The following is a 14868-nucleotide window of genomic DNA, read 5'->3' as shown; positions in this document are numbered from 1 at the left end:
TGTATACATTACTTAATTTACTTCCAGTCTAGGGAATTAATGTTCATACTGTACCACAACTTCAATTTTAACAATGCCTCCCGCAGTAGTAGTAGACATTTACTCAGTATATTAAAAATTAGGTCCGCCTCTGTGGTGTAGTGGTTAGCGTGATTAGCTGCCACCCCCGAAGGCCCGGGTTCGATTCCCGGCTCTGCCACGAAATTTGAAAAGTGGTACGAGGGCTGGAACGGGGTCCACTCAGCCTCGGGAGGTCAACTGAGTAGAGGTGGGTTCGATTCCCACCTCAGCCATCCTGGAAGTGGTTTTCCGTGGTTTCCCACTTCTCCTCCAGGCGAATGCCGGGATAGTACCTAACTTAAGGCCACGGCCGCTTCCTTCCAATCTTCCCATCCCTCCACAAGGCCCCTGTTCAGCATACCAGGTGAGGCCGCCTGGGCGAGGTACTGGTCATACTCCCCAGCTGTATCCCCCGACCAAGAGTCTGAAGCTCCAGGACACTGCCCTTGAGGCGGTAGAGGTGGGATCCCTCGCTAAGTCCGAGGGAAAACCGAACCTGGAGGGTAAACAGATGATGATGATGATGATGATGGTGATATTAAAAATTAGGAAGAAAAATGTTGGTTACTGAGATAAAGCTAACAGATTTGGGAACCAACTCCAGTCCAGCCGGCTTAGCTGAGCACTTCAAATACCACCGGCATGAGCTGAAATCTGATCAACCTACTTGGGCTGGAAAAGCGAGTGATTTAGTCCACGGATCCTAGTGGTCTATAGTATCCCAAGTCCCTAAGACTTGTTTTCAATAACATTACACATCCTAAGTGAGGTGTGGTCATCCTCTTATGCTGCCACTCGTCTCCCCTAGATGGCATTGCTGCGGCAGGAATTTTTCTACTATTGTACAAAAACTAACCAGTCAATAATGGGTAACACAGATAGTAGGCCTATACGATATAGGCCACCTGGAACATTCTGAATATAAATGCGTGAACGTTAATGACTCATCCTGTGGAAATTGTGTTTCTCACCAGAGACAAAGAGGCAAAGACTAAATATGAATATTTAACTGAAATATATTGCTGGTACGTTTTACAATTCAAATTGCAGATTTTGTATCAGTAAATAAATGTAGTAAGCAATGTCATGCTATAACATTTATGGCTATGAGGGGAAATTGGATAACCTTGCCGACATTTTATTTGTGTATGTATAAAACATTACTGTGTCCTGAATAAGTACCCATCGTTGTTTCAGGTCACGTGCGAGAGTTCACGTGTGGGAAGATGTACTACCGAACCTTTTACCTGGATGAAAAGCGCGACGCCCTCTACGTTGGAGCAATGTGAGTATTAAATATTTCATAATAGATTAAGGTAAAATATGATGTAATTTGTTCTTCTTGTGGAAACCCAGTGTAATGTCCCTTATTTCTAACGCTCTTGCGTAAAGCTCTGAAACGAAAATGAATGAATGACTACTGTATGAACGAATGGAATATGCTTCTTTCCGAGTCGCGGATGACCGGCTACTAGGGATAAATTATTCCTGTATTGTACTTTATATTGATACAAGCACTTTCTTATTTAAAATTCAAACTACTGAACACATTCAAGGCAACACAACGTTATAAAGACATTAAAATATAGTTTATCAATATATCCTACGAATCATCCCCAGAAGTTCCTTTTAATCATACATAGACATGAAGAAGTGTTACATAGATTCTAACTAAACATAATTTCTCGTGTGCCTGTTCATAATATCTTTATTGCAGTATGTATCGTTCCTTCGATTTCTTTCCTCACATTCCTCGGATTGTAGATTTTTCCTGCCTATTTTATCACATTCACCACTTAATGACAAGTGTAATGTTCAAGCTCATTTTCTGTTCTAGATATATATTTCTTGTCCGTACGTTTTCCTCCAGTTACTCTTATTTCTACACATTCCTTAAGTAGATGAGCCGCATTATTGCATAAAACACATTATGACTTAGGGATAGAAATAATTTACCTGCTGAGATGTTGGATAAATTTATAGCTACATTGAAATCATTTAAGAAATAACTAACTAGCTAACAATAATTCTCGTCGCCATAAGACCTATCTGTGTCGGTGCGACGTAAAGCCCCTAGCAAAAAAAAAAAAAAAACAAACAAACAATAATTCACAGGAAGTCTGCTAACTAGGCATCAGCGCGAAATGCACATTAGTGGTGACTGAATGTGTAGAGCATCATTTTTTTGTGTGTAACTTCAATAAGAACATTTCATACCAAACCCTCTTTTAAGTATCATGGTTTATTATGATATATAAATATGTGGATATTTTTTGTAAATTATGAATGTTTCGTACTGTATATGAAATTTCGTTTTATTTTGTTCTTCATATACAAGGCTCTATACAATGTGATCATGTCCCTGTGTGTAGTTCATAATCTTCTTCTTTTTGCAATGTCCGGTCTCTGTGACGTAGGCAAGAAACTGGCAAATTCATTTGAGTACCTTGCAAATCTGAAAATTTGAGTAACATTTTTGATCCGGGATATTCTTCGTCGGCCAACTCCACTTCCAACTTTAATTTTACCTTGGAAAGTCATGATAGACACATAATTTATCCTCTCATAATATGATCTCAAGGTGCACAATTTTCTTGAACGTTACTCTTGTTACATGTTCATTCTTTACGGCAGCTCGCCATGGGAGTTCTTTATTAGTTACCATATCCACCCATGACATCGGGAGCATTAATCTCTGAAGACTCATTTCTAATGCCGGAGATGTTTTGAGACTTCAGATTTATTGTCACGGTTCTGTGCAACAGCACGATCCACACATGCCATACATAACATTATACAGTTTTTTCTTCCAGGTCAGTGTTTAATTTATCAACGTTAAGTTCGTAAAATATCGATATCATTTGAATGCGGTACAAACTGTCTCAAAAATAGCGTTCACTTATTTAAGGTAGAAATGGACCACATTACCTGAAATGATTGCATTTCAGACTGCAGAAAAATTGGCCGGCAAAGACATATTTAATTTTATACATTCTCGGAACAAGAAGATATTCGTAAACTGTGGTGGCCGAAGATGTGATACTTGGGAGACCTACTACCTGCACGTTATGTTCATCCTATTTCAAACAAGAGGATTTTGAAAGAAAGTCGTCTTCTGTGACGGCCAATTTTTTTGCGGTTGAGCGTACCTTAAAGTGCCTCTTACATGGGCAAAAGTAGATATTTTAGTTAAGTACGTGGCCTTAAAATGTGTGGAACCGGGCATCCATTATTTACGACTCGGTAGTATATTCTGGTATTTCTAAGAGGTGATGAGCTAATATGCGATTTTCTGTCCAGAGTTTTATTTGTATTGTAACAACCTTCCTGTAATTTAGAGCTGTAATTCAGCTGGTACCCGTGTAACATTTAAGAAATAAATTGGCTGCATGGTTGTTTCCCAGGCACAGGAGTTAAAGATTACTTCCACTTGAGGTTAAGTAGCTCACGTGTGCAGTAAAACACGGTTGGTCCCGGTCGCCGACCACAGCCGAGAAACGCAATAAACGTGCGCGCATGATCCATTAAGCATTCTCGTAAAGGAACACTTGGGGGCGAACGCTTTCTTATTGCTCTTGCTTTTGTTTATTTCCTCCTAATTAAATTCCAGGCGACCCTCTTACCTTCTAGTAAAGCGTGTATACATAAACGAATGCCACTTGTGACAGCTGTTATGGAAACTTGAGCTTTTAAATTGCTACGTTTCTTTCTGTTTTACTTCCTACGGCTTATTTTAGAACTTTCAGTATTTACTGCCAAACACTAGCCTAAAAAGTAATGCTGACAGGTACTTTAAATCAACTAAAAATTGATGAAGGTTCGTGGATAACTTTGGACGAGGAATTCAGCTACTATATTAAACATTCTGTGGCAGGGAATTCAATACAGAACCATATCAGATATATTGTGTAAACATTATGTAATTATAATGCTAGTTATCCAGCGAAAACAAATGAAAGAAAACATTACATATCAACAAAAAAAATTGCAACAAAAGCACTTAAAAAGAGTATAAACACGAAGGTGCTTGATAACGAAAGAAGAGGGTTAAAAAAATCATGAAAAACAGAAACAAAAATAATACATGAAGTTTAAATATTACTTACGAGTAGTGAAGCACAGTAATTAGTAATTTAATACAATTAATCACAAAGTAGTGCCTACACATAGAACTTAAATACCTCAACACTATGATGTACGATACATCGTGTGGTAGCGTGACATACTAATAGTTTGACGAAGTATTTATAACACCTTCACACTGAAATTTATATACAATTATCAGGATAGTATCCGGCTCCATGGATAAATTGTTAGCGTGCTGGCCTTTGGTCACTGGGGTCCCGGGTTCGATTCCCGGCAGGGTCGGGAATTTTAACCATAATTGGTAAATTTGCTGGTACGAGGGCTCAGTGTATGTGTCCTCTTCATCATCATTTCATCCTCATTACGACGCGCAGCTCGCCTGTGGGCGTCAAATCAAAAGACCTTCATCTGGCGAGCCGAACTTGTCCTTGAACACTCCCGGCACTAAAAGCCATACGCCATTTCATTTCATTTCATGCAGTAAACTCATTGCAATTATCAAACGTAATATTACCGTTATGTTTTGTGGTCTTCTTTTTTAACTTTTTATAGAATGATCGTCTCCGCTTATGTGACAGGGCTTTCTTAGTTTGCTGTTCAACTCTCTCCACCCTGACTTATTCGTATAGCCATTGCACATTGGACAAAATCGCGATCTTCCCGGTGGTGTTTCGGGATTCTCAAATACACCAACCTCTTGCTGGTAGATTACTTGGTCAGTTCTCCTATGGGAGAAAATTTCTGGCCCTCCTCTCCGAAAACCGCACATGTAGTTAATGGGACGTACGATCAATAGCGTTATTAAAACAATAATCTTGACCACTTCCTCAATTGTGGACCATCACGATATATAAAAAAAAAACATCGCTTTGTACACACAGTGTGCAACATTTACAGTAAGTATGCTTTTTTTTTCAATTTAAGATGAGAAGGGTGAGGTGTACGGGCGGGGAGTATTCATTGTGAATCGTGAACCTTACGGATCGATACTTTCCAGTCGCATTTGTTTTTTGGTACGGCAGCGGATTAAGTTCCAGTTTCTGTCAACACGTCCTTTCATTTGGATTCTCTCTCACCGTGTTCGCTTACAAAATGAAACCAGTATACTGTTTGGAGGTTCTGTGAAACCAACCTGACCATAATATGAACGGTGTATCGCATTGAGCTTGCTCTACTTCATTAGTTTTGTGTACCTTACAGTAGTCATACAATGCTCCGTGGCACTGTCTGTGACCTTATTTAACCAAGTGAACCTGTTCCTTTTGCAGTATGCATTGTCTAGACGAACTGCTTCTTGTTAAAATGTATGCTAAATTGAGGGACTACATTAACCAGCCTCCTAGTGTATTGCTTCTGTGTCTAACGGAATTTTGTTTTTTGCAAGTTACTTTACGTCGCACCGTCACAGATCTTATGGCGACGATGGGACAGGAAATGGCTAGGAGTGGGAAGGAAGCGGCCGTGGTTCTAATTGTACAGCCCCAGCATTTGCCTGGCGTGAAAATGGGAAACCACGGAGAACGAATTGGATACCCGGATTCCCAGGTTCTAAATCTATTCTTGGTATAAAACACTTTCTTCCAGAAGCTGAGTCCGTATGCATTTCTGCATGATCGATATTTTTGTCTAACTTCCGTACATTCAATCTCCTTCCATTGCACAAACCAGCCTTGTTAAATTCATTAACATTATGGAACCAATGATAATGTACGTTATTTGGTCACCTATCAAACTATTCAGAACCTACCGGCTGATGCCGTTAACTTCTTCGTCTCTTGGGGAAAAAAAAAAAAAGCTCTTTGGAAAAAGTTGTACTCTGACGTGGACGAAAAGAAGAACCAAATGGATCTCATATAATATTTTTCTAAATGCTGTTTCGAAGAATCACAGTAGTACCATTTGGCCGAGTTTTCTGTTTTCAAGTTTTAAAAATATTCGATAAAATTATCTAATTCATTTTGGGCAATAAAGTAGAATATTTAAAACTTGACTGGATAACACCTGTTCCGTGACAGTGAAGAATTACTGCCAGACCCAGTCTGAAGCATGCACAAAACAAGATCACATTTCTAGCGAAAAGTGTTTTGTTGTTCATTGTAAGCCTAATGTTGAGCCATGCAGCCTCGCCCCATATGATTAACTCAACCTTTCTCATTTACTCCGCGTCTTCTGACATTCTTATGTTACACGTAGAGCCCTGCGAATTTAGAGTCATTTCCCTGTCTTTCCTGTAACGTAACTTTACTCTTTTCATCTTTCTCCAAACACATCGTTTTTAGCTTCAATTGTTTGCCTCTGTAACTGCATATTTTATCTTTGGCTCCTTTGCTTTTGTATAGTGTTTTCGTCTTCCTCGTGGAGTTGTAGTGTGTTGCATTTAAAAATAATTGGTCTAACACACGAAATTCATACAGCCTTTCATGATCGAGAATTGAAATGAATGACGCGGTATATGATAGTAGGAAGGAAGAGGGTGAAGCCCTGTACTGGCAGAGACCCTACTCCTGTCGAATAGCACGAAGAGGTCTGCTGAGTTACGTCTCAGTCTGATGGACGAATCACGACCAACGGCGTCATATGTCTTCACTCCATATGAGCACTGCGTACAGGTTTGGAATTTAATCCAGGTTTTTGCCACGCAATCTAGTGTTTCGAAATTGTTCACCACAAACTCTGTCCGGCTTCATGGCTAAATGGTTAGCGTACTGGCCTTTGGTCACATGGGTCCCGGGTTCGATTACCGGCAGGGTCGGGAATTTTAACCATCATTGGTTAATTTCACTAGCACGGGGGCTGGGTGTATGTGTCGTCTTCATTATCATTTCATCCTCATCACGACGCGCAGGTCACCTACGGGAGTCAAGTCAAAACACCTGCACCTGGCGAGCCGAACATGTCCTCGGCCACTCCCGGCACTAAAAGCCATACGCCAATTCATTTACCACAACTTCTCCTACCCTGTCAGCCAACATTCCGATGGTAAAGATATTCTCTACGAATGAGACTCAAACCGTCGAATCACGCTCTGAGACCATAACTTCATACTTTAACGACCACGGCCAACATACAACCTGCTTTATTGTGTGCTTATAGATGTAGAAACTGTGTTTTCATACTCCAGAATAGAAGGAAATTATCCATTCACTTCACTGCAAGGGAGTATTTTTCACAAAACAGTTCAAGTATGGTGGTCAGGTCATCCTTGCACTGTTCGGTAAATCTTCCCGAAACACTCACCAGCGAAGGAATCGCTCTTTAATGTTCATTTGTCACTAGGGACGTAAGTAGGTTTTTGGCGACTGATACCAACTGATGTGATGTACTTAGTTCCTGGTACCACCTTTACTTAGTTCCTAGTACCAACTTTGGTTGCGCTGTTTAATTTATTTGTGGTAAGTTGCTACGGTCACAAACAAATTCTTCGTTGCTATGGTAATCAACAAGCTATTGTTAATAATGGATTTTGTTCCGTGCGGAGGTTGCTATGCCAAAATTCTTTCTTTCTTTCTTTCTTTCTTTCTTTCTTTCTTTCTTTCTTAATCCGTTTACCCTCCAGGGTTGGTTTTTCCCACGGACTCAGCGAGGAATCCCACCTCTACCACCTCCAGGGCAGTATCCTGAAGTGCGGGACTGTGGGTCCTGGGGTACAACCTTGGAGGACGACCAGTACCTCGCTCAGGCGGCCTCACCTGCTATGCTGAACAGGGGCCTTTGGGGTTGGGGTGGGAAGATTGGAAGGGATAGACAAGGAAGAGGGAAGGAAGTGCCGTGGACTGAAATTACAGTAGGTACCATCTCGGCATTTGCCTGGAGGAGAAGTGGAAAACCACGGAAAACCACTTCGAGGATGGCTGAGGTGGGACTCGATCCACCCTCTACTCAGGTCACCTTCCGAGGCTGAGTGGAGTCTGTATATCAAAATTACTGATTTTTATGATTTCAAGAGAAGCTTCCGTGGCTCAGGCGGCAGCACGCCGGCGTCTTACCACTGGATACCGTGGTTCAAATCCCGGTCACTCCATGTGAGATTTGTGCTGGACAAAGCGGAGGCACGACAGGTTTTTCTCCGGGTACTCCGGTTTTCCCTGTCACCTATAATTCCAGCAATACTCTCCAGTATCATTTAATTTAATTCATCAGTAATTAATCATTGTCCCAGAGGAGTGCGACAGGCTTCGGCAGCCGGCACGTTTTCTATCCCCGCCGCTGGATGGGGGCTTCATTCATTCCATTCCTGACCCGATCGAATGACTGGGAAACAGGCTGTGGATTTTCATTTTCAATGATTTCAAGAGTGAAGATTTGTTGTCGTTTTATGTTAACCACGGCTTGATGACTGGAGAAAATAATTATTCTTTTGGTGCTCTCCAATAATGTATGCTAAATGTTGGTATACATCTTCCTTCTTCCTATGTACGGTACGTTATACTTATCGCCCGGCTAGTGACAAAATCATTGGACTGGATATGTTACGTCCGGCTAGTGACAAAACTATTGGTCTGGATTGGTTAGGTTCGGCTAGTGGCAATCCATTTGACGGTGATCAAGCAAAGAAGGGGGTCTGGGGGCCTAAGCCTCCAGGTTAAGGTCGCGTAACTGTTTTAGGCCTCTTGACATCTGTGCAATCTACACATCACTGTGTCGTCCGGCTCCATGGCTAAATGGTTAGCGTGCTGGCCTTTGGTCACAGTGGTCTGGGTTCTATTCCTGGCAGGGACGGGAATTTTAACCATCATTAGTTAATTTCGCTGGCACGGGGGTTGGGTGTATGTGTCGTCTTCATCATCATTTCATCCCCATCAGGACGCGCAGTTCGCCTACGGTGTGTCAAATCAAATGACCTGTACCTGGCAAGCCGAACCCGTCCTGGGACAGTCCTGGCACTAAAAGCCATATGCCATTTCCTTATCACTGTGTCCAGCTTTAGAACTGACATGCTTCGTTTTCTCCGGACGAAACGTAATGGTTCGCTCTGGACCATTTACTCCTCTTGTCCAAAATTATATTTCTGTAATTTTGTCCCATTAATTACAGGAGTGACATCAGCGCAATCTATGCTTTACAGTGGCGAGGTTCGAAATTACTGTATGGCCAGCTATGAAACATTCAAAAATGTTATCCTTTCTCCTTGTTAATTATTAATCATGGCTGGCGGTGGCACGAATGGCTGACGATTTGCACAGTGAAACTCACTCCCATAATTCAAGGTAGCGAGATGTCACTATTGTTATTCTTATTCTTTCTGTTCTTCCTCCCGACTACAACGATGATTAGTGTGTTGGTAACTTTGTCTCATCGTTTTAGGTCTTTTTATACCGGCTAAGTTGGTCATAACATCTCGCTATCTTGAATATAATGGGGCGACGTTTCATTGGGCTCATCTTCAACGAATGGCCGAGTCCATTTGCGCCACCACCAGCCATGATTACTGTTATTTATGCTGGTGAGGGTTATGGGAAAGGTTTTACCCATTGTTCTTGTAAATCATAATGTACCAGTTTCAGTCTGTTAAACGTTATCGTTTTCTCAATATATCTGTGGAAAGCAACACAAGCATGACGCAGTTCGACATCGTACCGATAGATCGTAGTTGGGTGCCAATTACAGTAGTTTTGGGATATTCGATTCATTTTACTGAATCGATTCATTTGATTTCGTTCACATTACTGAATCGGTAGAGTGGGCCGATTTACGGCTCATTAGAGTCATCGATCCTATTGCATCTGTGTAGTGTGTACTGATAAGACCGCAGCAACAACATTCAGTGCTTGCTGATGCCATCTTGGCTTCATTCTATGAACTGCTTTCCTATGCGTCATCTATCTTTCAGATTTTCGATCCTCCTGCAGCCACTTTTTCACACCAATTTTTGATGTTACAAAGCCTTCCCCCGACAGTGACAACTCCGTTAAATAAGTATATTGAGTTAGATGAAAAATATTTTTACACACAATCATCAGTGATCTGCATTTAGAGCTGTCGCGCAGGATGGAGATTCCCTATCAAATTGTTTGCCTAGTCTTTTCTTAACTGACTTCATTATGATTAGGCAGAGATTCAGAAACCAGGTGTTGGATTGCAAAACTTTCCCAGGAGCAGACGTGTACTCTGACCACAACTTGTTGGTCATGAAATGCCATCTGAAGTTGAAGAAATTGAAGAAAGGAAAGAATGCAAAAAGATGGGATCTAGACAAGTTGAAGGAAAAGAATGTGAGGGATTGTTTCAAGGAACATGTTGCAAAAGGACTAAATGAAAAGGCTAAAGGAAACACTATAGAGGAAGAGTGGAGAGTCATGAAAAATGAGGTCAGTGGGGCTGCTGAAGAAATGTTAGGAAGGAAGAAACGATTAACTAAGAATCAGTGGATAACTCAGGAAATACTAGACCTGATTGATGAACGACGAAAATACAAGAATGTTAGAAATGAAGAGGACAGAAAAGAATACAGGCGATTAAAGAATCAAGTGAATAGAAAGTGCAAGGTAGGTAAGGAAGAATGGCTGAAGGAGAAGTGCAAAGATGTCGAAGGCTGCATGGTCCTGGGAAAGGTAGATGCTGCATACAGGAAAATCAAGGAAACCTTTGGATAAAGGAAATCTAGGTGTGTGAATATTAAGAGCTCAGATGGATAGCCACTTCTAGGGAAAGAAGACAAAGTAGAAAGATGGCAGGAACATATCCAACAGTTGTATCAAGGTAAAGATGTAGATAATTTGGCTCTGGAACATGAAGAGGCTGTTGATGCTGATGAAATGGGAGACCCAATTTTGAGGTTAGAGTTTGACAGAGCTGTGAGTGACCTAAATAGGAACAAGGCACCTGGAATTGATGACATTCCCTCTGAATTACTGACTGCCTTAGGAGAAACCAGCATGGCAAGGTTATTTCATTTAGTGTGCAAGATGTATGAGACAGGAGAAGTCCCATCTGATTTTCGGCAGAATGTTGTTATACCTATTCCCAAGAAAGCCGGTGTTGACAGGTGTGAAAACTACCGCACCATTAGTTTAGTATCTCATGCCTGCAAAATTTTAACACGTATTATTTACAGAAGAATGGAAAAACAAGTTGAAGCTGAGTTGGGAGAAGATCAATTTGGCTTCAGAATAAATGTAGGAACAAGTGAAGCAATCCTGACTTTACGTCTGATCTTAGAGGATCCAATCAAGAAGGACAAGCCCACGTACATGGCATTCGTAGATCTAGAAAAGGCATTCGATAATGTTGATTGGACCAAGCTATATACGATTCTGAAGATGATAGGGATCAGATACCGAGAACGAAGAATTATCTACAATCTGCATAAAAAACAGTCTGCAGTGATAAGAATCGATGGCTTTGAAAAAGAAGCAGCAATCCAGAAAGGAGTGAGGCAAGGCTGCAGTTTGTCTCCTCTCCTTTTCACTGTTTACATAGAATAGGCAATAAAGGAAATCAAAGAGAAATTTGGAAAGGGAATCAAAGTCCAAGGAGATGAAAACAAAACCTTGAGATTTGCCGATGATATTGTTATTTTATCTGAGACTGCAGAAGATCTCGAGAAGTTGCTGAATGGTATGGATGAAGTCTTGGGTAAGGAGTACAAGATGAAAGTAAATAAGTCCAAAACAAAAATAATGGAGTGCAGTCGAACGAAGGCAGGTGATGTAGGAAATATTAGATTAGGAAAGGACGTCTTAAAGGAAAAAGATGAATATTGTTAGTTGGGTAGTAAAATAACTAACGATGGCAGAAGTAAGGAGGACATAAAATGCAGACTAGCACAAGCAAGGAAGAGCTTTCTTAAGAAAAGAAATTTGCTCACTTCAAACATTGATATCGGAATTAGAAAGATGTTTTTGAAGACTTTAATGTGGAGCGTGGCATTGTATGGAAGTGAAACATGGACGATAACTAGCTCAGAAAGAAAGAGAATAGAAGCTTTTGAAATGTGGTGTTACAGAAGAATGCTGAAGGTGAGATGGATAGATCGAATCACGAATGAAGAGATACTGAATCGAATTGGTGAGAGGAGATCGATTTGGCTAAATTTGACGAGAAGAAGAGATAGAACGATAGGACACATCTTAAGACATCCAGCACTTGTTCAGTTGGTTTTTGAAGGAAGTGTAGGTGGTAAGAACGGTAGGGGTAGACCAAGGTATGAATATGACAAGCAGATTAAGTTAAAAATTGAAATGCAGGAAAAAATAGGTACTTGTGCAATATTATACACGCCTATTACAGCACAAAACTTACGTAGTTAATAATAATAGTAATAATAATAATAATAATAATAATAATAATAATAATAATAATAATAATAATGATAATAATAATAATAATAGTTTATAGAACTCAAATTTTATACACTACCTTACGGTTTTCCACACTTCTCTGAAAGTCACAACTCTATTATCTATACAGAATTAGATGTAAAAATACCTGTGTCCACAATTAGTAGCTTACATATCTATAGCCTATAAATAAAATTGTAGGGGGTCCGCTGTCTGTAATTTCGTTTGTTTTGCCAATTTTGCAGATATTTATCCGTTTTAGGTCAGCTCAAGACCGAATCGGTGGTTTTCACTTTTCGTGTCTGTTTGTCTGTTTGTCTGTTTGACTGTTTGTCTGTTTGTTCCACCATCACGACGAAACGGCTGGATAGATCTCAACCAAACTTCATATTCGGATTATACTCATCCCAAGGAAGGTTTTGATATGCATATTATTTTAAAATCTTTGAATAGCGTGGGTGTTTATAGGAAAACCAGAACGGTTTTCCTCCATTTTCTCTTATACTATTGATTTTCTGTAAACTCCGTGGACCGTATGTGAAACGTCTCTTCATTATAAACAACTTCGTTATGTTCATAATTTACCTTACCCTTCAAATGACTGAAAAATTTACTATTTTCTGCGGGTACCATGCTCTGCATTGAGTGACCGACTGACCGACAAGGAATATATAGGTTACTATGGTAACGTCTCTGACTGATTGCCAGCAGGGAAGTACTGTACCTCATTATTCCTTTAAATTCGTGGTTGTTCCTTGGGTAGAAAGCAAGAAAGTCGTCAATCGGCCATTCTGTGGGATATTGGCGGAATATCATTGGAGGTTATAACCGTCCTCGAATAGCTTAAGTAATAACACAAATAGTCATCTTCTTATCTGATTACCTAAGAATCCCTGCCCCTAAACTTCTCCTATGTTACCGCTTTCTTATATCCATAACTCACACCAGCATAATTTATTTAGGGGCATTTGATTTTCCAATACATTCACTTGGTATTTGCATATTTTTCGTCATCCGGCTGTCTTCAGTTATAATCTATTTTCTATTAATTTCAACTTTTTAAACTGTATTATTTTCTTCCGTAATTACCCCCTATGTATGCGAGTGCTAATTCCGGAAGCTGGACACTCTTTTCTTTGAGGAAATATTCTAAGCTATGCAAATGTATAACTTTTGGCCCCAGAAAATGTCGAAAAACGCTGCAATTTTAACGACGGTGTAGACCTTCGTTTCGGGGTAATTGGTGGCTAATCGGCAAGTCGTATCACAAATCAGAAATCAAATAGCGTTTCATTTTGGAGAGATCTACAACTTTAGTCTTATGACTTTTCAGGGTATTTCTATCCCTAATACGTCAAATAGAGCTGTATTTCTCGATTTCAAGTTGATTTTGTACATTAACACGTATATGTTATCATTTGGCACACTTATAGGAAAGGTTGAATCAGGACATTCGACACGCACATTGACATGACCAGTGACCATGTGATAGCCAAATTTTATTATTCTAGTTGTTACTTGAGTATCATAAAGTAGTATGTGAAAACTGAACAAAATGTCATCCTATTCAATGACTATAACTCAATCCACCCCATAAATATAGGAGATACGACAAGATGTATATAGGACCAACCATCTAGAGAACTGAAAGAGGCGTCTGATGGTGAAGTCCGTTTGTAGATATGTCGTACAGTTTCAAAGCAGTAACTCTCAAAATAGAGGTCTGCACTTCTAGAGTGTGTCTGTACATTGGCTATTTTGGCGAAATTTCCGTACAGTTATCCGTTTCAGTTGTAATAATGACCATCTGCATATTTTCAGTTTTGGTGTCTGTTTGTTTGTCTGTTTGTTTGTCTGTTTGTCTCTTTGTCAATACTTGGAGACTACTGGATATATTTCCACCAAACTTGATATTTAGAATCCTCCTTTCCTCGGGTAGGTTTTAGGGCTAATATTGTTTCTAAATCCCTGAACTGACTGGGGGTTAATACGAAACCGAAACCGTGATTTTGCATTCCCACAAAATGTATTACACAACCGAACTTAATGTAAATCTACCCGCCTTAATGGAAATTAATTACTAGGCCTTTTTCCTCGTGTGCATCATTTCAATACGAGGATTAATAAGGGAGATATCATTAACGGACCGTTTTTCGGTAAAGGTCCCACCGGACTTAACTCAAGAACGGGTGCGTGTAAAGCGTATTGCTTACAACTTGAAAACTACTGAAAATATTTGAATCAAATTTTATATTTAGCATCCATCTGACCAATGGTAGGTGTTAGTGGCCAATAACATTTCATTTTCCAGGAATGGACTGGTGGTTTATAGGGAATCGAAATCGTGATTTTACTCTTCCACAATATATACAGTACAAGACCAACGTGACTGGAAATCGACCAAACTTGATGGAAATCCATTTCTAAACCTTTTTTCATGTGA

At 40.1% G+C, this 14868-nt stretch overlaps 1 protein-coding gene across 1 annotated transcript in view; it reads left to right on the top strand.

The window, feature by feature from the left end:
* Positions 1-925: 925 nt before the first annotated feature.
* Positions 926-14868, top strand: part of LOC136861271 (semaphorin-2A) — a 798296-nt gene continuing 784353 nt past the window's right edge. Inside the window, exons 1-2 of the mRNA XM_068226104.1 lie at positions 926-929; positions 1258-1345. Coding sequence (XP_068082205.1) covers positions 926-929; positions 1258-1345 — 92 coding nt within the window. The remainder of the gene's footprint in view (positions 930-1257; positions 1346-14868) is intronic.

Source organism: Anabrus simplex, chromosome 1 (genome assembly GCF_040414725.1).
Source record: "Anabrus simplex isolate iqAnaSimp1 chromosome 1, ASM4041472v1, whole genome shotgun sequence".
Lineage (NCBI taxonomy): Eukaryota > Metazoa > Arthropoda > Insecta > Orthoptera > Tettigoniidae > Anabrus > Anabrus simplex.
This window is presented reverse-complemented; position numbering and strand designations above follow the sequence as displayed.